Source organism: Desmodus rotundus, chromosome X, assembly GCF_022682495.2.
Source record: "Desmodus rotundus isolate HL8 chromosome X, HLdesRot8A.1, whole genome shotgun sequence".
NCBI lineage: Eukaryota > Metazoa > Chordata > Mammalia > Chiroptera > Phyllostomidae > Desmodus > Desmodus rotundus.
The window spans coordinates 62,180,467-62,207,387 of NC_071400.1; the positions used below are offsets into that span (position 1 = coordinate 62,180,467).

Here is a 26,921-nt window from a genome sequence, read left to right on the forward strand (position 1 = left end):
GAGTCCCCATCCCACACTGTAGCCACCATCTTTCTTAAGTGGAGCTATCCCCTCCTTAAGCCATCACCCTGGGGTAATGCAATAGCCCCACCCACCAGATTTCCTGGCACCCAACCCTGTGGAGTTCATGCCCTTTGGATGAGTCAGGTGCCAGGGCCCAGGGTGTATAGGTCTTGGCCGACTCAGTGGATATCAGCAACTGAGTTGTAGGCTCTGGAGCAGGGGCCATTTCTCCACCTTTCCATGAGCCTGACCATCTCTCATGATAGCACCTCTCTATCATGATGATTTGTTATCCCTACACTCTGGGCTCCCAGTGACCCCACCCTCCCGATTGCTGGTGGCCCCTCTATGCCAAGTGTGGTCTCTCCAGGAGTTCTGGGAAAAATCCAGGACAGACTGAGTTGTGTGGCCCTGGGGTGGGGTACAGTCCCCCAGGCTTCCCACAAGCCTGATGCTGCCTCTCCCTCATGGAAGATCCACTAGCCCCATCCTCCAACACCCTGTGGCCCTGCCCTGCTGAGCTCAGGCTCTGAAGGAAGTCCTGGTAGAATCTGAGACTGAATTGTGTTGTTCTAGGACAGGATCCCTTTTCATCATGCCTGCTCAACTGGTGTAGAACATTCCCTGCATTCAGCCAAATCTTGATTTTGATTGGGCCTAACTCTGTTGGTCTCACCCTGATGACACAAAGACCCCACCATGCCACAAAGTTCCGTAGGCACCTGGAGGGTGGAAGGTAGCCTTGGTGTACTCTGGGGCTTTTGCTGACTGGCCTCAGATCCAGCACTGGCATCGAATTTGAACCTGCATCAGTCACTGAACACCACTAACTCCTACCTAGTGACTCCCTGACAACATACCTCATACAACTCAAGTACCTCCAGAAGGTCCTTCAGTGACTGAGCTGAATAGGCCACCAGCAGAGAGAGGCAGGCAGAGTCGTGTCTTGGGATGCCTTGGGCCTTTTGCTGACCTGCCTTAGAGCTCAGTGCTACTGGAAGCTGGCTTTGGTACACAGCTTGGTCCTTCCAATGCACACACAGGCCTAGCACAGGCAGCAAAATAGTGGAATCCTTTTAAGAACTGAACAGGTTGCCCAGGGCCAGTCACAGACAGGGTCTGATATTGAGCTGCACCACAGTTCCCCGCCAAGAGGCCCCAGAACCAGTGTGTCCAGTTACCAGATTTAGACAACAATAGAGCAGGATCCAATTAGCTTTACAAGTAATATCCAAAAGAAGATCTCAACAGGCACCAGAACTTCTGAGGCAAATTCTACTTCATGTGGTCAGCACATGAACAGCAGCCCATACGCTGTGGTTGGGGTTGATCCCCACAGTCAGCCAGCTTGATGGTTAACTCTGTGCACAAATAGGCCAATAGAAATCAAGACTCAATTAAAACAGGAGGGCTTACATAACTCACACTAGGGACATTCTTGGAGCACCCAAATCAGGTGATCAGGAAACTCTAACACGGGGTCCCACAGAAAACCAATGATATAAGACTATCCAACCAAGACTAAAGATAGGTGTACCTAATATATAGAAAGAAACAAAAGGGGCAGCCAAAATGGGGAGACAAACATGCTCCAAATGAAAGAAAAGGAGAATCTCAAGAAAAAGAGCTAAATGAAATATAGGCATGCAATTTATCAGACATAGAGTTTGAAAAAATGGTTATAAGGATATTCAATGAACTTAGTGAAAACTTCAAAAGCATGAAAATGGGTATAGAAACCATAAAAAAGGAACCAGTCAGAAATGAAGACTACAATAGCTGAAATAAAGAACATACTAGAAGGAATAAATAGTAGTTAGATGAAGCAGGGGATAAAAACAGTGATTTGGGAGACAAGGTGGCAGAAACATACAATTAGAGCAGCAAAAAGAAAAAAATAATTCAAAAAATGAGGCTAGTTTAAGGGATCTCTAGGACAACATGAAGCATAACAACACCCACATCACAGGGGTACCACAAGAAGAGAGAGAACAAGGGATAAAGAACCTATTTGAAGAAATAATTACTTAAAACTTCCCTTACTTAGTGAAGGAAGAGACACACAAGTCCAGGAAGTTCAGAGTCATAAAAAATATGAACCTAAAGGGGCCCACACCAAGACACATCATAATTACAATGGCAAAGGCTAAAGACAAAGAGAATTTTAAAAGCCCCAAGAGAAAGACAGTTAGCTACAAGAGAGGTCTTATAAGACTTCTAGCTGATTTCTCAACAGAAACATTTGAGGCCAAAAAGGGTTGGATGAAATACTCAAAGTGATATAAAGCAACACTACTTTAACCAGCAAGGCAATAATTTAATATTGAAGGATAAATAAAGAACTTCCCAGACCACAAACAACTAAAGGAATCAATTACCACCAAACCTGTGTTATAAGAAATGTTAAAGATCTTCTTGAAGGAGCAGGCGGAAGAGAAGAAGGAAGAGGACCACCAAAGGAAAATAGTTAAGAGAATAAAATGGCAATAAATACCTACCTATCAATAACCACTTTAAATGTAAATAGCTTAAATGCTCCAATCAAAAGACATCGGGTAGAAGAATGGATAAAAAAACAAGACCCATATACATGCTGTCAATAAGGGACCCACCTCAGAACAAAATATACATACAGAATAAAATAAAGGGGTGGAAAAAGATATTTCATTCAAATTGAAATAAAAACAGCTAGGGTAACAATACTTATATCAGACAAAATGGACTTTAAAACAAAGGCTATAATAAGGGACAAAAAAGGATACTACATAATGATAAAGAGAGCACTCTAACAAGAGGATAAAACCCGTGTAAACATTAAATGCACCCAACATAGGAGCATTTAAATATATACAGCAAATCTTGAAGGACATAAAGGGAGAGAATAACAGTAAAACAGTCAAGAGGATTTTAACACCCCATTGACATCAATGGATAGATCTTTTACATGAAAATCAACAAGGAAACAGGCTTTAAACAATAGATTAGATGGCTTTAATTGATATATCCAGAGTATTTCATCCCAAAACAGCATAATATACATTCTTTTGAAGTGCACTTGGAACAATTTCTGGGACAGACCACATATTAAGACACAAAACAAGTCTCAATAAATTTAAGATGACTGAAATTATATCAAGCTTCTTCTCTGACCATAATGGTATGAAACTAGAAATCAATCACAAGGAAAAAACTGAAAAAACACACAAAGACATGAAGGCAAAATAACATGTTACTAAACAATAAGTGGGTTAACAATGATATCAAAGAAGAAATCAAGATACCTTGAACCAAATGAAAATGAGAACACAACCCCAAATCTGAGTTTGCGCCACAGCAAACTCAGTCTTAAAAGAGAAATTCATAGCATTACAGGCTTACATCAAGAAGAAAGAAAAATCTTAAATAAGCAATATAACCTTAAAGGTAAAGGAATTAGAAAAAGAACAAGAAACAAAGCCCAAAATGAATAGAAGAAAGGAAATAATAAAGATTTGAGTGAAATAAAGGATATAGACACTTAAAAAATACAAAAGATCAATTAAACCAAGAGCTGGTTCTTTGAAAAGATAAACAAGACTGATGAACCTTTACCCAGACTCATCAAGAAAAGAAAGAACGTGGACCCCAATAAATAAAATCAGAAATAAAAGAAAAGAAGTAACAATGGAAATAACAGAAATACAAAGGATTGTAAGAAAATACTATGAACAACTAATTGCAAACAAATTGAACAATATAGGCAAAATGGACAATTTATAGAAATGTGCAATTTTCCAAAACTCAATCAGGAAGAATCAGAAAGCCTGAATAAACCAATAACAACTAATGAAATTGTAGCAATAATAATAATAATAAAAACTCCCAGAAAACAAAAGTCCTGGGCTTCACGGGTGAATTTTACAAAACAGTCAAAGAACTGACACCTATACTCTTCAATCTAGTCCCAAAAATTCAAGAAAATGGAAGACTTCCATGCTATTTTTATGAGGCCAGCATTACCTTAATTTCAAAACCAGATAAAGACAGTACAGGGAAGGAACATTATAGGCCAACATCTGTGATGAACATAGATGCTAAGATCCTCAAGAAAATATTAGCAAATCGGATCCAGGAATGCATTAAAAAGATACATTATACATTATGGTGTCTTTTATGATTCCATACAAATCTAATGATTTTTTGGTTCTATTTCTTTAAAATCTCCCATTGGAATTTTGATGGGGATTGCATTAAATCTGTATATAGCTTTGGGTAACATGGCCATTTTAACTATGTTGATTCTTCCAATCCATGCACATAGATTATCTTCCCATTTCTTTGTGTCTTCAATTTCTTCTAATAATATTTTGTACTTTTCAGTTTATAGGTCTTTCACATCCTTTATTAAGTTTATTCCTAAGTATTTTATTCTTTTTGTTACAGTTGTATAACAAATTATTTTTTCTGTTTCTTTTTATGAAATTTCATTGTTAGTATATAGGAATGTAGTGGATTTTTGTATACTGATTTTGTATCCTGCAAATTTACTGTATTTGTTTATTGTCTCTAATAGTTTTTTGGTGGAATCTTTAAGATTTTCTATATAAAGAATCATGTTGTCTGCAAAAAGTGACAATTTTACTTCTTCATTCTCAATTTCAGTGCCTTTTATTTATTTCTCTTGCCTGATTGTTCGGGTTAAGACCACAGTTATTCAACATAGTACTGGAAGTCCTCCTTTAATTTCTAAAAGAGTTTTTCAGTATTTGCTATTATTTCTTCACTAAATACTCAATAGAATTTTCTAGTTGAATGATCTGGGCCTGGGCTTTTCTTTGTGCAGATTTTAAAGTCTTTTTACTTGCCATATGTCTATTCATATTTTCCTTTCTTCTTGAATCAATTTTACTTTGTCTCTCTAGGAATCTTTCTATTTCATGTATGTTGTCTAATGTGTTTATAAAGTTATTGCTATTAATTTATAATTCTTTTAATATGATTAAAAATAGTACTCATTGCACCTCTTTCATGATTTTTTCCCATTTTATTAATTGTTTGGGGTGACACTGGTTAACACAATTATACAGGTCTCAGGTGCACAATTCTACAACACATCATCTATACGCTGTGTTGTGTGTTCACCACCCCAAGTCAAGTCTCCATCCATCACCATTTATCCCTCCTATACCCTTATACTCTCTGACTCTCTCTTACTCTCTCTCTCACACACACACACCCCTCAGTTTCTGTAACTAAAAATTGTGTCAATTTTTTGATCATTTAAAGCCAATTTTTGGTTTCATCAATTTTACCTATTGTTTTCATAGTTCCTAGCTCAGTGTTTTCCACTGTAATATTTATTGTTTGATTCCCTTCAGCTTGGGTTAGGTTTGCTTTTTCTCCTTTTTCTAGTCGGCTAAATTGGAAACTTAGGTCATTGATTTTAAATCTTTCTTTCCTTCAAATATACTCACCCAAAACTATAAATTTCCTTCTAATCACTTCTTTAACTATATCCCGTAAGTTTTTAGTATATTGTTCCTTTCATTTATTTTTTCAATTCAAAAGCTCCATTTTGAATTTTGTTTTACCCATGAATGATTTTAAAAGAATGTTGTTCAATTGTCAAACATCTGGGGTTTTCATTTACTTTTAAGGGCTGCCAGAAGTTAAAAGAATTGCATTATAGAAAAAGCACAGCCTTTTATCAGAGTCTCAGATTAGCTTTAGTCAAGCTACTTTAGGGTCATGAATTTCAAATTTTTAATTGAAAAATGAGATAATAATACTATTCATATAGGCTGCTTTGAGGATTAATGGGCACTGAGCATAGCCCCTCATATGCCATACAGTTCTAAGAGATGGTGGCCATTATTGTCTCTCTTCCCAATGAAACTTGTAGAATATTTCCTATCAATTCAAAAATGAAGAAGAACCTTAATATTGTTGTTCCACTTGGTAATATATTTTTACAGTTTTTAACTTCAGAAAATATAGGCAATTTTTAAGTTCAACCCATGTTATCTAAAGAAAGAAAATACAAAGAACAGTACCTTCTAGTTGGAAAGCTTCTTTGACTGTCAAAGGAACCCCAAGGAAAGGCCATTTATTTTCCAGGGTGGCATCATCTTCTTGCTTCTCTGCAAGTTTTTTATCTACAGCATGAGCCTCCTCCTTAGCTTCCTCAAACCTAGAAAAAATGAAACAGCTTCAGAAAGCTGTGGACCCTAATAAGAAAGATACCTTCTAAGAAGAACTACTACAGGTGGCTAACTGGGCTCAGATTTTAAAAACAGAGCCTAGCAGACATATCTAGACAGGGGGCTCTCACGTAAATTGATGGAGAAACCTGCATTGAACTACCTGCCTTTGCACTGAACTGCCTTAGGGCACTGAGTTCTTCCATTTGAGCCAGCCCTTATAGAGACGTTTCTGAATTCTATTTCATCCAAGAGGACAGAGGCTTTCCCTGTACAATCAAAGCTAAGCATCTAATATCCCCATCAGCATCTTTGCCAACTAATCAGAGAGGCTCTATTCTGACCAGTCAGGATAGTGCCTTTTGGATCAATCAAACCATGAGGATTTGGTCCTCATCTGTATGAGGATGGACTAATCAAAGTCCAAGGGTGGAGACTTATGACTATATAAGTTACCTGTCTACTGGCTCTTGAAGCACACTTTTTCTTTCCACTCAAGACTGAAGACTGTGTTTCATTTGCTACAGTTGAAACACCAAAGATAAAACACTGACTATGTCTCACCAGAGTAGAACACAGTAGCCCAATGCAGAAGAGCAGAGTGGAGCAAACCAGACTGGACTGGACTGGACTGGACCAGAGCGCACCAGAGTAGACTAGAGCAGAGCACATCTATGTAGGCAGAGAGGTGCCTAGTGCCAGGGCCACCTAGCCCCAGGGCTGCCTCATAACCATGCTTTCCTGCTGCATGATTATACTGTAATACTATCAAGCTATTCTACAGCTGTGATGTTCTCACAGCCAAACTGTATCACAACTGTGCTGTTAGCACTGAATAACATTTTCTTGTTCACTGTACCCCAAACTGGGGATTCCTGTTGGCATTTAATTAGTGTCACCAACCACCAGTTGATAAAGCATGTAAAGTAGCCATGTACCCAAATTATTAAAAGAACAAAGATTGACATGATAAAATAAATATACTTGTCAAGATACTTAAAAAGATAACCCTTTGAGCCTGTAATTCTGCTTTTAGAAATTCATCTAAAGTACAATGATCTAACATACTAACAAAATACAAACAGAAAGATGGTCAGTGAGTCATTATTTGTATTGGAAAAAATGTGAAACTAATCCATCACCAAATAAATTATTATAGACATCTATTATGAAAAACTGTACAGTCAATAATAATGATGTATTCTAAAAGTTTTTATTGTTTTGGGAAATCCTTATGATGTAAATTCTTTAATTTAAAAGAGGTTACAAGAAGCATATATTATAGGAATTCCATAAACATACAATTAAATTAATATGCCTAAAATAACACAGTTTAAGTGTATGTGGTAATACGGTCACTAAATTATATGATCCCAATAGAATTTCTCAGTATCTCAAACAGTAATTCTTCAAAATAAGAATTTTAAATACTCTAAATAAACTGTCATGTGATATAAAAATTTAACTTTAATAAAGAATATTTGGCCTCACTTGAGGTAGTAATGATGTTTATTAATTGCTTCAACAAATATTCAAAGTATTCAAACAAAAATATATGCTAAAGTCTATGCCTTTATACTTTTAAGTTCTTTAAAAAGATATTCATTTATTTATTTATTTATTTATTTTATACAGAGAGGAAGGGAGGGAAAAAGAGAGGGAGAGAAACATCAATGTTTGGTTGCCTCTCATGTGCCCCCTACTGGGGACCTGGCCTGCAACCCAGGCATGTCCCCTGACTGGGAATCGAACTGGCGACCCTTTGGTTCATAGGCCTGTGCTCAAATGCACTGAGCCACACCAGCCAGACCTAAAGTCTATGCTTTTAGAACAAACAATACTTCTGGAGCTATCCTTTCCTACTTCTGTGATCTATACCAGTTCTTTTACCTTGCTGGATTTCAGTTGCCTCAACTATAAATTTGGGACATCTACCTAGCAGGGTGGTTGCAAAGATGTAGTGAGAAAATGGATGCAAATACAGTTGGGGTCTGTACAGAAAGAAGAATTTATCACTGCCAGGTGTATTAGACAATATACCAGAAAAGGAAGAAACATGAGTTCTAGAGTGCTACAATACCAAATGATGATGATGATGGATGGTAATGATGATTGATATGTGATAGGCACTGCTCTAAACATTGCACAATTGCTCAATCTTAACAATCATATGAGGTAGGTACAATTATTATACACAATTCACACATGAGGAAAGTTGGGATCTGGGATATTAAGAATTGTGCACAGGATTACACACCTAATAAATGACAAAACTATGATTTTATATCAAGGTTTAGTTGGTTCTGCAGCCAGCCTAAGAACAGACTCTAGACCTCAGCTGTCCAATACAGTAGCCATAAGCCATTTGTTTCTATCATTTGCAAATTGACTAGTGCAATGTCAAAATTATATTTTTGACATAGTTAAAGAACATGTATTATTAAAATTAATTGAACTTGATTCTTTTTATTTTTCAAAATTTGACTAATAGAATATTAAAAATTATATGTGTAACTCATTTTATTTTTATTGCAAAGTACTGGTCTACAGCAAGAATACATAAATTTGTATAGCAGCCCTACTATTTACTATGTATTCTTAGGAGTGTTATTTAACCTTTCTATATTTCAGTTTCCTCATATAATTAATGAAACTAATAGGCTCTGGCTGGTGTGGCTCAGTGGACTGAGCACCAGCCCGAGAAACAAAGGGTTGCTTGTTTGATTCCCAGTCAGGGTACATACCTGGGTGGTGGGCCAGGTCCCCAATTAGGGGTGTGTGAGAGGCAACCACACATTGATGTTTCCGTCTCCTTCTCCATCCCTTTCTCCAAAAATAGATAAATAAAATATTTTTTTAAAAGCCCTGACTGGTATAGCTCAGTGGATCGAGTGTAGGCCTGCAAACAAAAAGATTGCAGGTTTGATTCCCAGTCAGGGCACATGCCTGGACTGCGGGCCAGGTCCCTGATGGGGGTCTCGCAAGAGGCAACCACACATTGATGTTTCTCTCCCTCTCTTTCTCCTCTCCTTCCCCTCTCTCTAAAAAATAAATAAAATCTTTTTTAAAAAGTCCTGTAGGAGAACATAGGCTGGAAAATTTCAGATATTCCACGCAGCAATATTTTCACTGACATGTCCCTTAGAGGAAGGGATATAAAGGAAAGAAGAAACAAATGGAACTACATCAAACTAAAATGCTTTTGCACTGCTAAAGAAAACATCAGCAAAATGAAAAAGGAACCAACCCTGTGGGAAAACATATTCACCAATGATACCTCAGACAAGAGTTTGATCTCCAAATTACATAAAGAACTCACATGACTCCACTCTAAGAAGACAAACAATCCAATTAAAAAATGGGCAAAGGAGTTGAACAGACACTTCTCCAAGGAGGACATACAGAGGGCCCAGAGACATATGAAAGGATGCTCAGCATCACTAGCCATCAGAGAGATGCAAATTAAAATTACAATGAGATACCACTTGTCAGAATGGCCATCATAAACAAATCAACAAACAACAAGTGCTAGCAAGGTTGTGGAGAAAAGGGAACCCTAGTACACTGTTGGTGGGAATGCAGACTGGTGCAGCCACTGTGGAAAACAGTATGGAATTCCCTCAAAAAACTAAAGATAGAACTGCCTTTCGCTCCTGCAATCCCATTGCTGGGACTATACCCTAAGAATCCTGAATCACCAATTCAAAAGAAGTATGCACCCCAATTTTCATAGCAGCATTATTTACAATAGCAAAGTGCTGGAAGCAGCCTAAGTGCCCATCAGTAAATGAATGGATAAAAATACTATGGTACATTTACACAATGGAATACTATGCATCAGAAAGAAAGGAGCTCCTACCCCTCATGACAGCATGGATGGACCTGGAGGGCATTATGCTAAGTGAAATAAGCCAGGTGGTGAGGGACAAATACCATGTGATCTCACCTATAAGTGGAACGTAATCAACAAAACAAACATGTGATCAAAATAGAACCAGAGACATGGATATAAAGAACAAACTGACAGTAACCAGAGGGGGGTGGGGAGGGGTACAACAGGGCGAGGAAAGGGAAGGATCAAGTCAAGGAACATGTATAAAGGACCCATAGACAAAGACAACGGCGGGGGAGAGGAATGAATGTGGGAGGTGGTGGTGGGTAGGGTAGGGGAGAGTAATGGGGTAAAAATGGGGCAACTGTAATTGAACAACAAAAAAAATTAAGAATAAATAAATAAAATGTATTTTGATATACATGAGGTAAATAATAAAATAAGAGATTAGAGCAATTCTAGAGGAGTTACATCAGCAACGTGGCAGAGTAAGATATACCAGCCTTCTTCCTCCCACAGAAAAACAACAATTAGACTTATCTGAAACAAAATACCTTGTGAGGAATCAAGAAACTAATTAAGAAAAAATAACAATGCAGAAAGGGTTACTGGAGAGAAAAGCTTAGTGGAGATGTTTAATGAGAACTAGGAACAAAAAAGGACAGAAGGTATCTGTATCAGCCATGCAGGAGATGCCATGGTGGTTCCCAGTGTCCTTTGGGGATGCCATTGGGGACCCAATGAAGACTTCATGGTGGTCCCCTGAAGTCTTCCACAAAGGCTGCTCTATGGAAGACTTCAGCAGCCTTTTCTGCTGAGGATCTCAACAGCCCCCACAACACCCACAAACTTCCTGAAGCTTTCAAAGCAAACAATCACATAGTGTGCATTGGCACAGACCCCAAACAGACTGCTCTGCATGAACACCAGGGGTCTTTGCCACTGAGATAACCAATAGCCATCACTAACATGAACCCTCCAGAAAGGGACACACTACTGTATCCACTCCAAAAAGAGATTCTATTGTATCACCTTGGAATCAGGGCTGCCAACTGCCCAGCCACACACAAACCTCATACCCGCACTTCAGACATCAGCTCCATAGCCAATGCACGCAGACCTATGATCCAGACCTCAGCTCTACAAGCACTCTGTACATGCCCACCTTCCAAATCCACCTTCAAATTCTGATACATGAGGTACTATTTCTCAGGCATTGGAGCCCCCACTGCTGTAGGCTAGACAGTGACCTGGACCTCAGAGGCACTCTCTGTCCACATGTGCTGACAATCCAGATCCAGACTCCATGGCATCTCTACATGTGTCCACATGACAGGCACCAGAGTTACTGCTGCTGCAGAATGCCAATGACACAGGTTCCTGAAACGTTGCCCTCCACAAGCATCCATGATTGAGAATCTAACTCTACTGTGGCTCCATGTGTGCTCATACATCAGGCACCAGGGTCACCACCGCTGGAAGCTAGCCAGTGCCCCAGACCCCCGAGTTGCTATCACCCTGTAAGAACACACGCTATAGACACTGGCTCTTTGGCTTTTCCATAGGTGCCCCTGCAACAGAAATCAGTGCCACCAACCAAGTTAAATAGCCTGAGATCCAGAACCAGTATTAAGAAGAATCCCTTCAACTGGACATCATGAGAGATAAAGAAATCAGGAGGTAGTCAGTACAGACACCTGCAGCTTTGGCCACTGAGGATCCTTACATTCACCTCAGCTAACAGAGCTAGCTGCAATGAGACTACACCACTGGGCTCACCCTGGAGCCAGAATTCCCATACTCCACTCTGCTGGCTCCTTCAAGTCTACCCACAAATGAAGGTATTGACACATCAAAAGTGGTCCATAAAGTCTAAGAGAGATAACCACAGCATCAGATGTGCACATAACAGGGTTACAAGGCAAATATTTTTTAAAGCACGACACCACAAATGAGCCTAATAATTTTCCAGCAACAGACCACATAGAAATGAAGATCTATGAATTTCCTAAAAAATAAACAATTGTTTTAAGAAGATCAGTGAGCAACAAGAAAATACAGATCAACTAAACAAAATCAGGAAAACAATATATGAACAAAATGAGAAGTTTAACAAAGAAATAAAAATCATAAAGAAAGAACCAACAGAAATTATGAAGCTGAAAATACATTAAATGAAATGAAATAGAATATATCAATACCAGGCTCAATCAATCAAGAAAAAATCTGTAAAGCTGAAGATGGGTCATTTGAAATTACATAGTCAATGAAGAAAAATAATGGAAAAAAGTGAAGAAAACTTATGTTTATTAATAAATCCATCAAATAGCCCTGGCTGGTGTAGCTCAATGGATTGAGTGCAGACTGTGAACAAAAGGGTTACTGGTTTGATTCCCAGACAGGGCACATGCCTGGGTTGCAGGCCAGGACCCAGTGGGGGCTATGTGAGAGTCAACCACACATTGACATTTCTCTCCCTCTTTTTCTCCCTCCCTTCCCCTCTCTCTAAAAGTAAATACATAAAATCTTAAAAAAGAAATTCATCAAACAAAATTATATTCACATTATAGAATTCCCAGAAGGCATAAGAGACAGAAAAAGGCAGAAAAATACCTTAAAAAGTAATAGATGAAAAATTCCCAAATCTGAGTACGTATATGGGCATCACCATACATGAAACTCATAGATTTCTTTACAGATTGAATGCAAAGACAACTTCAGAGACATATTATAGTAAAATGATAGAAAATCAAAGACAATAAAAAAATTTGAAAACAGCTAGAGGAAAAAAAAACATGTCATACAAGGGAATTCCCATAAGGCTATCAGTACATTTTCAGAAGAAACATGCAGTGGCACAAGGAGAGTAGTACAATAAATACAAAGTCCTAAAACAAACAAACAAACAAACAAAAACCCTACCAAGCAAGAATACTTTACCTGTAAAAGCTGTTCATCAGAAATGAAGGAAATATAAAGACTTTCCTAGACAAAGGAAAACTGAAGGAGTTCATAACCATTAGACTTACCTTACAAAAAAGGCTAAAGTCAGCCATAAGAAAAAATGAAATACTGCCATTCGTGACCACATGGATGGACCTTGAAAATATCATGCTAAGTGAAATAAATCAGACGTAAAAAGTCAACAACCATATGATTTCACTCATATATGGGATATAAAACTGAAAGCAACAAATGAACAAGCAAGAAAAACAAACAAAAACTCAGACACAGACAACAATATGATATGGTAGTTACCATAGGGAAAGGAGGTGGGGGGATAGGGAAGGGTAAAAGGAGGTGAGTGTGTGGTGATGGAAGGATATGACTGTGGGTGGTAGGCACACAATGGAATATACAGATGATGTATCATAGAATTGTATACTTGAGATGTATATAATTTTATTAACCAATGTCCCCTCATAAATTTGATAAAAATTAAAAGCAACTTCAATATTTAAAAAAGCTAAAGAGAGTTCTTGAAGCTCAAAAAAAAGGATGGTGTTTAGTAGCATGAAAAAATATGAAAGTATATAACTCACTTGTAAAGATACATATATAGTCAATTCAGAATACTCTAGTAATATAATGTTGGTGTGTAAATCACTTAACTCTAGTATAAAGTTTAAAAGGCAAATGTGTTAAAAATAACTATAGCTAAAATAATTTCTATTGCATATATATTATAAAAGGATATAAATTGAGACATGAAAAACATAAAATGTACCCCTGGTTGGTGTGGCTCAGTGGATTGAGTGCCAGCCTGAGAACCAAAGGGTCATTGGTTCGATTCCCAGTCAGAGCACATGCCTGGGTTGTGAGCCAGGTCGCCTGTAGGGGGAGTGTGAGAGGCAACCACACATTGATGTTTGTCTCCTTCTCTATCTCCCTCCCATCCTCTGTCTCTAAAAATAAATAAATAAAATCTTAAAAAAAACACAAAATGTGGAAGAAGTAAGGAGAGGGTAAGTTTTGTATGTGATCAAAAATATTATCAACTTAAAATAGGCTGTTACAACTACAAGATGTTTTATATAAGCCTCATGGTAACCATGAAGCAAAAACCCATATAGTACATAAACAAAAGATAAATGGAAAGGAAAGCAAACATACCGCTAAAGAATATTATCATATAATAAACATGGCAAGAGGAGAAGAAACAAAGGAAATGCAAAACAGTTATAAAAAATTAACAAGATGGAAATAGTAAATCCCTAACTATCAACAATTACTAATATCAAGTTGTCCTGACAGTCAACAAAATCTATCAAGGAAATCAAAGGATTAGGGTTTTAGCAGACTAAATCAAAGCCAAATTTCCCAAATCGGAGAGCTCACAGAGAATCAGCAACACAAAATTTAGGAAATAGGCCATAAGCCTCTGTATCAGAAAAAAAACAATAAGAATTGCAGCAGGTATTTCTTCAACATTGAAGTTGGGAGATAGTCTTTGGAAAGGAGTGGAGACGGTAGAACCCAGGGTTACACCCAAGTGTCTTGCTTGTGTGACTGGGCAGAAAAACAAGTTTGGGAAGAAGCTGATAAAGTGGTAAACATTTTCTGATTAGTCAATCAAGAACAGAAGAGAAAGCTAGGAACCAGCAGATTTAGAGAACAAACTATATTTATTTCATAGCTGTATGACTTTAATCACTGAACTGCCTGAGAGTCATTTTAGTGTCAAGCAAACAGGGGGATAGCAATACAGTAGAACTGTGCATAATCATGAGGCTAGTTCTATTTATTGCGTTCCTGTTGTAACAACAACCATAACAATAATAATAGCTGACACTGAGTGATTGATGTAAGGGTCTGCGCTCTGTGCTTTACATATATTTTTCATTTTTATGTCAATATTGTAATTATAAACACAATATAAACATAATTTGGGCACAATAAAGCCCTTTTGGTGCACTTTAAGGGAGGCAAGAGAAAAAACACTGATGTTAAAAATAGCACAAACTTCATAAAATTATTTCTGAATATCCACCCTAGAGGCATCCATGTCTTCTCTCGCCAAATCTTCAATCCCTTGACAGCTACTACCCTGCCCCACTTCCCCCAGCTACCAATCAGGAGCCTCTTCAGTTTCCTAGTTGCATGCCTACCCATCATTTTCAAAAAGGACAGCAATTTATTCTCTCTCAGATCTTTATTATAGTATCTTCACAAAGGGAAACAAGTTCTACAACATAAGACCTTCCGTGTTAAGACTCATACTCTTTAAAATACAATAGAAAAATAAAAGTAATACATTTTTCTTGTATTTCCTTTTCTCTCTCAAATGTTTAAAGGTATACTCTGTCAATAAATTAACCACACACTACATTGCAAATAAAAACCCAGGGTGGAATCTGGGGAAATATCTCCAGGACGAGGAGCTGCTAAGTGTTGGAGGATGGGACCAGTGTAGAGCTAGTCCATAGAAAGAGGAAAGGAACAAGAGAGAACTCCTGCAACGTAAAGACTCTCTGTACTTCTGTTCTGTGAGCTTAGCACTAGATGTCTATATATTTGGATCACGGCTCTGTCACAAACTATGTGTGTCACAATTTTCACATCTGTAACATAGGAAATATAGTATCTTTTTTTTAATTTTATTTTTTTTAATTTTTATTCAGTTACAATTGTCTGCATTTTCTCCCCATCCCTCCACCCCACCCTAGCCAATCCCACCTCCCTCCCCCACCTCTACCCTCCCCCTTGATTTTGTCCTTGTGTCCTTCTTTTGAAATGATTAAATAAGAAAATATGTATAAGTAACTATAAAGCACAATCTATTTTATGTAGTTAGTGTTTGTATTTCATAAAAATATTTTAAATGTTTATAATTTCATAATACTGGTTATTTTTAATTTTATTTACATATACAGTAACTGTTTATGTGAAGTGATAATATTTTTTAATTTTTGCAGTGATATAAACTTTCATTTAAAAATAATCAACTTAAGTTAAAATAAGTGATTCAATCATAATAAGTATATTAATTAACAACAGAGTTGCTGTGCAAACAAGAAAAGAATCTTAAGTATGCCATATGAATGATTGAGATTTGAAGAAATGCCACTCTATATCATAGTATGATAAGAACTGTGCTATGTATAATACCACAGAAAAACAAATCCAAGTTTTGCCCCTTTAATACCTCACAGCTATCTGGAAGAGCTTACTTGGTAACTGAGACATAGAAATCACATATATAATGTATTTTTATTTTTTTTAATATTTACTTACTTACTTATTCGAGAGAGGGAAGGGAGGGAGAAAGAGAGGGAGAGAAACATCCATCTGCTGGGCACATGCCCTGACTAGGGATTGAACCAGCAACCTTTCACTTTGCGGGACAAAACCCAACCAACTGATCCACACCAGTCAGAGCTGCAATAGCTTTTTAAAATAACACCTACCCTACTAAATCAACATTGGAAAGTGTGTAGTAATGGAGGGTTGTCTTGTTAGAGTTGCTACCCAAAACCCACTATTTCAATAAGCGTTCAATGATGCCTACTAAGGTTCAGGCCTTGTTCTGGATGTTCAATATGTAAAAACCAATGAAATGTATTCTTTGCCATCAAAGATCTTAAAGTGAATGGTGGGTGGGAGGATGCAGACACAGAAACATAAAAGCTCAACAGAGGGCAGGAAGTGCTGAATTATAAACTAGGACAGGTCCCAGTGTGAAACCAAAAGAAGAACAAAGAAGAAGAGTCCAAGATATACAGCAAGATGGCATGGCCACAGAAACAGAACAAAAATCATGACAGAGTAAAAATGCTCACCTGTACTTGACAATTCCATTTATCAGTGGGTTGACATCCACGATTCTGTTGATATAAGCCTGAATAACATCTATGCATTTCACCTGCGAAATATAATTTAACACGTTTATTTAAAGAACAATTTATCCATTCAACAAGTATTGAACAAAAGCATCCTGTGTGCATTAATCACTTTTATTTAGGACATCTTCAGTGAATTATCTAGTGTAGTCCACTGTGAGGAGGCCAAAAATGTCTACTTTGAAGCTAAAAAACATCAGAAATATACCAGTATCAGTAGGCTCTGAACAATGAATATGGATAAAAGACATAAACTCCCCTCTAAGTAAATAGAAATTAGAGTCCTGAGATATTATGTATATATACTCAACTAGTAAATATTTTTCTAAAAAAGAACTAGTGTGATGATGGATACCATGTTATAGTAATACCCTGAAACTTAACATCATACATCATCTTTGAAAAATCCAGGAGTTGAGAAGTAAATTAAGGCACAGTTTCCAGATTAAAAAAACAAAGGACACCAAGTTAAATTTTAATTTCAAATGAATAGCAAATAATTTTTAGTATAAGTAGGTCCTAAATATTGCATGGGGATAATTTTACTAAAAATCATTTTATTTTTTATCTGAAATTAAAGTTAACCTGGGTATGCTGCATTCTTTTTTTGCTAAATCTGGCAACCATAGGCCAAGGGTCTTAGGTTAGGAATGTGAGGAGGGCTAACCCAAGTAAAACACCTGGGGGGCGGGTTAGTGTTTACTTATCATATACGATCATAGTTTTAATGATAATTCTTATACATGGGACAATAAGCATTAGGAAATGAAAAAGCAAAGTAGAACTTCCAAATAAAGAGAGAAAAAAAGAAAATGAAAAGAAACTAAGATCAAGCCAGAAAAAGGAAACGGAAAAGAGAAAGTAAGCATAATAAACTGTAAACATTATATCAAATGGAAAGAATTAAACAAATTATATCATAGTAAGTGAAGATTGAGTTCCTCTATCAGAGGACAGAGACATCAAATTTGGTTTAAAAATAAAGCTCAGCCCTGAGTAACCAGCGTGGCTCAGTGGGCTGGGAGTTGTTCTGCAAAGTGAAAACTACCCAGTTTGATTCCCGGTCAGGTAACATGCCTGGGTTGCGGGTTCAGAACCTGGTCGGTGTGTGTACAAGAGGCAACCAATCAATGTTTCTCTCTCACATTAATGTTTCTCTTCCTCTCTTTCTCCCTCCCTTATCCTCTCTCTAAAAATAAGTAAATAAAATCTTAAAGCAAACAAAGTTCAGTTCAGCTATACATTATTTACAAGAAATTCACCCGGTACAAAGAGACAATGAAAGATTAAAAATAAAAGAATGAGCAAAGATATATTAGGTAAATATAAACAACAAGAAAGCACAGGTAGTACCATTAATATCAGATAAAGCAAATTTCAAGACTGAAATATAAAATGATACACTCCATTAAGATGATATAACAGTCATACTTTTCTGTATTAAAAAAGCAGGCAAATATATAGAGCATAAATTCCTAAGACTGTAAAGAGAATATGACCAGAAATATATGTATAGTAACATATAATACAGCTCTTTCAGAAATTGACAAATTAAGTAGTCAAAAAGATGGTTATATCCAGGAAATTAATAATACAGCCAATATGTTCAAGTACATACAGAAAACTTTTATTCCATCAAGAAGAAATGGTCTTTTTGTTCATGAATGATGAACAGAATATGACAGTGTATTTAGTCACAAAGAATATCTTAAATCACAAAAGGCAGTAACGGTTTATATCAATTAGGTCAATCATCATAATCCAGGAATACTAGAAAACCAAAGTAAGAAAAAGATAATTTTAAGAAGGCTTAACTATTTCAAAAAACAGTCTTCCATGTAATCAATGAGTTTAAGAAGTAAACAAAATTAAAATGAAAAATTATGCAGACATTCACAAAAATGGGAACATTTCTTTTATTGTTGACACTAATACAGATGTCCCCATTTTTCCCCCTTTGCTCACCTCCAGCCCTTCCTTCCGTGTGACCATCGCCACACTGTTGTCTATGTCTATGCGTTATGTATATAGGTTATATGGCTGATCCCTTCACCTTTTTCATCTACTCCCCACTCCCACCTCCCCTCTGACAGCTGTCAGGCTGTTCCATGTGTCTATGCCTTTGTTTCTATTTTGTTTGTCAGTTTATTTTTGTTCATTATATTCCATATAAGTGAGATCATATAGTATTTGTCTTTCTCTGGCTGGCTTATTTCACTTAGCATAATAATCTCCAGGTCTATCCATGCTGTTGCAAAAGGTAAGATTCCCTCCTTTTTATAGCCGTGTAGTATTCCATTGCATAAATTTACCATTGCCTTTTTATTCACTCATCTACTAATAGCACTTGGGCTCCTTCCAGATCTTGGGTATTATAAATAACATTGCTACGAACATAGGGGTGCATATATTCTTTCAAATTGGTGTTTCGGGATTCTTGGGCTATATTCCCAGAAGTGGGAATGCTGGGTCAAAAGGCCGTTCCATTTTTTTGCCTTTATGGTCAATTAATATTTGACAAAGCTGTAAGAGCATACAATGGAGTAAAGACAGTCTCTTCAATAAATAATGTTTGAAAAATTGAACAGGTACATGCAAAAAATGGAACTAGACCATGAACTTATACCATACACAGTAATAAACTCAAAATGGATAAAAGACTTAAACGTAAGGCACGAAACCATAAAAATCCTAGACGAAAATCTAGGCAATAAAATCTCAGACATCTCTCAAAGCAAAATTTTTGCTTATATGTTTCCTAGGGCAAGAAAGTTTCAAGTGTACAATTCTATAATACATCATCTGTATATTGCCTTGTTTGCTCACCACCAAAAGTGTACTCTCCTTTTTATTTTTTAATTAATTAATTTATTTGATTAATTGTATTGTTTATGCTATTATAATTGTTCCTGTTTTTTCTCCCTTCCCCCCCCTCCATCCAGGCCTACCCTCTCCTCTCCCTCGGTCAATGAGCATATTGTTGTCTGTGTTCATGAGTTGTACATAAATGTTCTTTGGTTAATCCGTTCACCATCTTTCATCCTGTCCCCTCCCCCCCCAGCAGCTGTCAGTCTGTTTCATGTATCTAAGTTTCTGTTACTATTTTGTTCATTAGTTTACTATGTTCATTAGATTCTACATTGTAAGTCAGATGATGTGGTATTTTTCTTTCACCACCTGGCTTACTTCACTTCGCATAATTTTCTCCAGGTCCATCCATGCTGTCGTGAAGGGTAGGAACTAGTCTCCTGCTGTCACCATATATTTGACCCCATTTTCCCTCTTCATCCTCCCCTTATCTCCCTTCCCCTCTGGTAACCACCCTCCTTTTGCCTGTGTCTATGAGTTTTTTTGGTTTTTGCTTTCTGTTTTATATCCCACATATGAGTGAAATCACAAGGCTCTTGTCCTATTCTGTCTGACTTAACGTGATATTCTCAAGATCCTTCCATGTTATCACAAATGGCAGTATTTCATTCTTTCTTATGTCTGATACTTAAGTAAAAAGTGAAAAAAATCTTATTTCTTTATTAAGTATGGATTATATTAATATAAATAGATCATATGAGCACATATGGTTCAAAAATCTAAAGGTAAAAAAGAGTATACAATGAAGTCCCTTCCCACCTGTCTCCTAACATTCCCCCATAGTTCCCCTCCCCAGTTTTTGTGCATTTTTCCAGAGAGAGAGAGAGAGAAAAGATATTTTTCATGCAAATGATAGCATATTATATTAATGGTTCCACACTTTGTGTTTTTAAATTCAACATTGTATCTTGGAACTCATTCCGTATCTTGTACATTAAAAGCCACTTTATTCTGTTTTATGTGTTCTATAATTTTACAGTGTGTATGTATACTATATCAAATTCAATCAGACCCTGATTTATATTTACAAGCATTTGCCACTAAAAACAACATACGAGGATAACCTCATTTGCATGTCACTAGGTCACTTGAGAGTGGGACTTATATCTATAACCTCATCACTTTGGGGATCACCAACAAAATCAGACTTCCAAGTGTACAAAAACCATGGTCCATTAATGGATGGTGGGGACAATGATAAGTTGATGTCTTTTTTTAAAGTCCAACCTTGGAGGCCAACTGAGGCTGTGGAAGTTCAGATGAAATCGTGATATCTTGAATTCTGAATAATGAAACAGAGACTACTTAGGCATCCAAGGCCGAAATACATATAGAGTTGACATTGACTCAAAGGAAACTGATGGTTCAGAGAGCGGGTTATCGGGAAGTGTAACTCTTTCATGAAGTTAACACAAAACAGATTCAAATTGACCTGGCTCTATCACTTTCTAGCTGTATAGCATTGGACAAGTTACTAGAGAGACCTAAACTTTGCTTTCCTCATCTGTAAGATGGTGATAATTATGCATATCTCAAAAGGTTGCTATTAAAATATAATTTTTAAACATCTAAGCAAAATATTTACCTTAGCAGTGTGGATGTAGATCATGAGAATAGGTTTGAGGAAACCAAAATAAAGTGGCAGGGAAAACAAAACAAAACCAGAAAATCTCCCAATAAAGACTAGCACCCACGATTGTATTTCCCTGTTTCCTACTGAAAGATAAGACTAATGCCTACAATGTTAGTTAATTTTTATTCAATATGTGTTAAGTATTTCATAGCCATTACTCCATTAAAGTATCCAGACAACTTTATGAAGTTAAGTACTATTTTATGACCATTTTACAAGTAAGGAATTTGAAGCTCATAGAGGTTAAATCATGAACCCAAGTCCTGATCCTTAGGAGAGAAATAAAAGGCAAACCTTTGGCCTTCAGAAACATTAGGAAAACAGCTAGTAACTTAATGGTCTTTTTTTAGTACATTTTATTGACTGTGCTATTACAGTTGTCCCATTTTTTCTCCCCTTTACCCCCCTCCAACCTGCACCCCCCTCCTACCAGCATTCCCCCCCACCTTAGTTTCTGTTCACGGGTCGTGCATATAAGTTCTTTGGCTTCTTTAAGCCTGCAGTATCAGCACAAAGACTAAAGGAAACAATGGCCATCCTGACAGCAAAGTCAGGGGAAGTAAGAAGAGAGGAAAATACTTGAATTTTCTGAAGTAGGTCTCAAGGCAAACTGAAGATACCAGGACTTTAGAACTTTCCTTCATCACTGTAAGAATTTACCCTTTCATGTATTCAGGCACCAAAAGGTAACATTTGAATCCCTGTGGGTAACATCTGAGTGAGTATATACAGTCTGTAGGAGTAAATACTTTTTAAGTAGGTAATAATGTCAACTCCCTCATATTTACACTTCCATCTAGATCTTAGAGTAGTTTCTTGCTGTTTAATATGAGAAGTAGAGATAAAATATACAAAATTCCTAGTACACAGTAGGCACTGAATAAATGATAGCTATTGTTATTTCATCTGGAACTCTAGACTTGACCAAAAATGCAACTGAAAGTGACCCAGTCTCAAATAAAAATTACGTCAAACCATCATTAATTTTTTAATGGCTTCCTCCTAGTCCCCAGCCATAAGATTGAAAGGAAGCCAGCTTTCTCAAACATTAAATAGTCCAGGTCAGTGTTTCTCATTCTTGGTATTATTTACATTTTGAGCCAATTAATTGTCATGTAGTGGACTATCTTATACATTGTATTATGTTTAGCAGCATCCATGGTATCTACCCACTCAATGCAAAAGCACCTTCACCCCGTTGTGACAACCAAAAATGTAAACAGACATTGTTACATGTCCCCTGGAGGACAAAAGTGCCCCCAGTTGAGAACCACTTGCTCTAGAGAAAGGAAGGAAGTATCAAAGAAAGAATGGGAAGAAGTTGTTAATGTCTACATTTATGGAGGTAGAAGCTTTGGGGAACTGAGGGAGAACTAGGACAAATAAGATTGTATCCTACCCACTTCTTACCTTCAGGACACTTATATAAAGTATATGTAAATGATCTCTTTTCATGGGTAAGTATAACATGTTAATAATGGCTATCATTTCTAAAAACCTGACGATAGTAATAATGGTAAGACACATTGGACTATTATGGCAGGTGGTGTTTTTAAGAGTTTTACACACATGAACTTACCTCTCACAACATCTCTTTAAGGTAGATTTTATTATCATGTCTATTTTTATTGCAGCGTATCAGAGGCACAGAAGGGGTTATGGGATGTTTCGAAGACTGCATAGTTAAATAGGAGATCCAGGATTTCTCAGTCCAGGCAGTCTAGCTCCAGAGTCCATCCTTTTAATCACTATGACACACTGTGTACTTATGTGCCAGGTGCTTGACATGCATTATCTGCAATTATCGTGGCAGCCCTTGCCCAGGGTCACAGAGCTATGAAGAGGCAGACCAAAATTTGAAACCTATTGTCTTTCCACTACATCTCACTCCCCAATTGTTAGTAAAAACATGCATGGGGGACAAAAGTTTGAGACAAGATACAGGCAAAAGGCAGGAAATGTCACTGAAAGGTTATCAGGAGTGTGAAAAGGGTATTCTAGATCATAGTAATAAAACAATACGGAAAAACAAATGAGACAACAGAAGGATAAAGACAAGAGTGAAATAAAGAAAGAATACTAAACTATAACCCAAGACCTCTAGGGAACTAACTATTCATATGACAGAGAAATAAATGGCCCTGCTTGCACAACTCTAGAGAGAACAATTGTTGGAATTGTTTAAATCTTTGGATTAATAATTTCCACTAATTTCTGTGTATTTGTGCAAATCACTTTAAGTCGGGTTCCTCATGTGTAAAATGGGGATATTAAATTTACAATAGCCAAGTACTGGAAGCAACCTAAGTGCCCATCAGCAAATGAGCGAATCCAAAAACTATGGTATATTTACACGATGGAATTCTACGCAGCAGAGAGAAAGAAGGAGCTTATACCCTTTGCAACAGCATGGATGGAACTGGAGAGCATTATGCTAAGTGAAATACGCCAGAGGGTGAGGGACAAATACCATATGATCTCACCTTTAACTGGAACATAATAAATAGGAAAAAAAAAGAAACAAAATATAACCAGAGACATTGAAGTTAAGAACAATCTAACAATGGACAGGGGGGAGTGGGGAGGGGACAGTGAGGACAGGGGATTACAGGAACTACTATAAAGGACACATGGACCAAATCAAGGGGGAGGGTGGAGGTGGGGGAGGGAGGGGGATTTGGCTGGGGTGGGGTGGAGGGATGGGGAGAAAAGGCACACAACGGTAATTGAATAACAATAAAATCTTAAAATTAAGATTAAAAAAAATAATAAAACACACACACAAAAATAAAAAAATAATTACCCACAGAATTGCATCAGTAAGACATAGTATGTTTAAGTACCCTGCACAGCATTTGACATGTACTATGCACTAAATATAGATTAGCAACAACTATTATTATCCTAGGGCAGGTATACCTATGGCAGGAACTTATTTTTTTTTAATATAAAAATCACTTGAACGAGAAGCAGCAGATAGGGCTGGGGGGGGGCGGGGGGGGGGCGGGGGGGGGGCGGGGAGCTCGAGAAGTAATGAATTTCCCTCAGAATCAGTTTGTAAGCCACACCTGATTTATCCCCACACAATTATTACAAACAGGACAAATGGATAATAAGGAATATGAACGGTGCCAAAATAGTCCAGCTGATACCTACAGCAAATGCTCTGAGTATAAACATACTACAACTCCCAGAAGTCTCCTTTTACCTCCAATGAATGTCTGTCCTCTGTTGCCCTAGTAGAGGGTGGGAAAGAAATTGATTTCTAACAAATCCAAACTCGTCAGCACAACAAATACCACCACAAAACTTCCTGGAGTTTAGTTACACTAAAATACCCATTTCTCCACCACCTTTTGAATCAGCCCGCTGTGTACTCTCACCTTCCTCAATCGGATCAGCTTGGCCAGCTGCACCCCCGAAAGCAGTAGTAATGGTTCAACCACAGGCGGTGTGGTCATTGAGCCAAACTTGGGGCCACCAAAGGCTCGAGCTGCTTTACCTATTAGGCCAATGAGAAAGCCCATCGTCTGCAGAAGCAGCAACTTGATTCTGGCCGCCAGCGGACGAGCCATAGCGGCCTGGATTCCGCACGGTCCTAGTGCTTGAGAGTTGCGTGCACCCTGGGCAAAATGAGGACAAAAGACTAAGCAAGGAGCTGTTTAAGAATCCTTTCATTTACAAGTCCGATATCTACCCACAATTCCACAGGAGCTCGTTAGTCATTACCTGCTAGGTTCTGGGCCAGAGATGGGGGCGGAGTAAAGCCTTCCCAGCAGCTGCTTGTGTGTAATGCAACCCATTGTTAGTGCTGTTGCAACCCAACCCAGAAAGTGCGAGATAAGAAAGAACACTGGCTTCTGAGTCGCTACTTCTGGCGCTAGCTGGCCTTGGCCTATTTACACTGTTTCCTGTACTCAACTAAAATGAAAAATGGGAATAATCAGTCTTACATGAAAGATTTGTGCTAAACACTAAATAATTAAACAGCACAATTCATGGCAAATAGTATAAGTGGTAGTTATCATTTACTTTGTTTTTACCTGTGAAAAAACTGTAAGTATATAATATTCAGTATGTAAATATTCAGTATGTTCAACAACTAGATAACAAGCATATACATATTGTCTATATCCGTATTATTTAATCCTTATAAAATCACAGATAGTGCTTTTTAAAATTTTTTCTCAAGATTTTATTTATTTTTAGAGAGCGGGGAAGAGGGGAGAAAGAGGGAGAGAAACCTCAATGTGTGGTTACCTCTCACGCGCCCCCTACTGGGGACCTGGCCTGCAATCCAGGCATGTGCCCTGACTGGGAATTGAGGCAGCGACTCTTTGGTTCACAGGCGGGCTAGTAATCCACTGAGCCACACCATCCAGGACAAAAATCACAGATAGTACTGATGAATAAAAAATATCTAGCCCACATCCCTCTCTTAAACTCCAGATACTTGAACTGAATGCCTGACATCTCCACGTGAATGTCTCATAGATCCTTCAAATTTAACTTGTCTAAAACTCATCATCTTTCCAAACCTGTTGCTCCTGCAGGTTCATAAGTGGCATTTCGTCCACCCAGTCAGCCATGCCAAATATCTTGGAATCACCTCAGATCCTTCCTTTTCCCTCATTCTCACGTACAGTTACCCAGTCCAGTTAATAACTTTCCTTCCTGACTCAGCCATAGCTCAGATCTCACTAATGTTTCCATGAACTTCTACAAAAAACCAAGTGATTATCTTGTCTTCATTTACAGTGTTTTTCTTAATACACAAATTTGACCCTGTTACTTCCCTGCCAATGACTATGTAATAATCACCCACTTCCTTCAGGTTCAAGCCCCATTTACTTTGTCTGGTATTCAAATACCTAATTATCGATGTCTGAAAACGTCTGTACCTCATCTCGAGCCCATTCTGTTCCTCATGTGCTATGCTCCTGCCAAACTAAATGGTTTCTTTCTCCCCCACATCTTCTCATATGCTTTCCCCACTCCCTCTCCATCTGGCTCAGGAAAAGTACTACCTCTTCCAAGAAGTCTTCCCTGAACACTGGGTTTCATACCACGCCACACTCCACAGATTAACAATATCACAGCACATATAACCCTCTATTTCCATGTTAGGATTTTCCCTCTACTCCCTACCTAGATGTGAATAGGGTCACTCTAATTATTTGAATTGTCAGAGCCAACATAGGGCTTGTCACACAGTCACTACAAGTTTGTAGGCTGAAGATATGAATGTATGAAAGAATGAATGCTGAAGATAGGCCTCAAGCTTGGCATTTAAGACCTTGAGTACATGAAAGGTAAAGGTCATCCCAGGAACTGTTTTTTCATTTGTATAACCCAGCTGGATACGGAAAGGTATCAATCACAGAACTTCTAGCCTAGTTGGAAGCTCCCAGCGGAACTAAACACAGCTGACAGAATAGACTGTCAGAAGCTAGGCTCCATGACAGTTTTGAGCAGAAGCTGTAGCTGAGTGAACCTTCTTTACCAGGGAGAGTCTTTGCCAAGGTGAAAGTCTTTCATTTGTCTAACTTTTGATACTTTATCTACAT

General features: G+C 37.6%; 1 protein-coding gene across 2 annotated transcripts in view; it reads right to left on the reverse strand.

Annotated features, from left to right (window-relative positions):
* The window catches only part of FAAH2 (fatty acid amide hydrolase 2), a 64,574-nt gene extending 39,512 nt beyond the window's left edge, over window positions 1-25,062 (reverse strand). The window contains exons 1-3 of one of the 2 annotated variants that reach the window (XM_053917667.1): window positions 24,738-25,062; window positions 16,794-16,876; window positions 6,036-6,172 (exon numbers count right to left, since the gene is read on the reverse strand). In XM_053917667.1, the coding sequence (XP_053773642.1) occupies window positions 6,036-6,172; window positions 16,794-16,876; window positions 24,738-24,929 (412 nt within the window). In that variant the 5' untranslated portion in view covers window positions 24,930-25,062. The remainder of the gene's footprint in view (window positions 1-6,035; window positions 6,173-16,793; window positions 16,877-24,737) is intronic. The other variant, XM_024564365.3, reaches the window with a different exon arrangement.
* Between the last annotated feature and the right edge of the window lie 1,859 nt (window positions 25,063-26,921).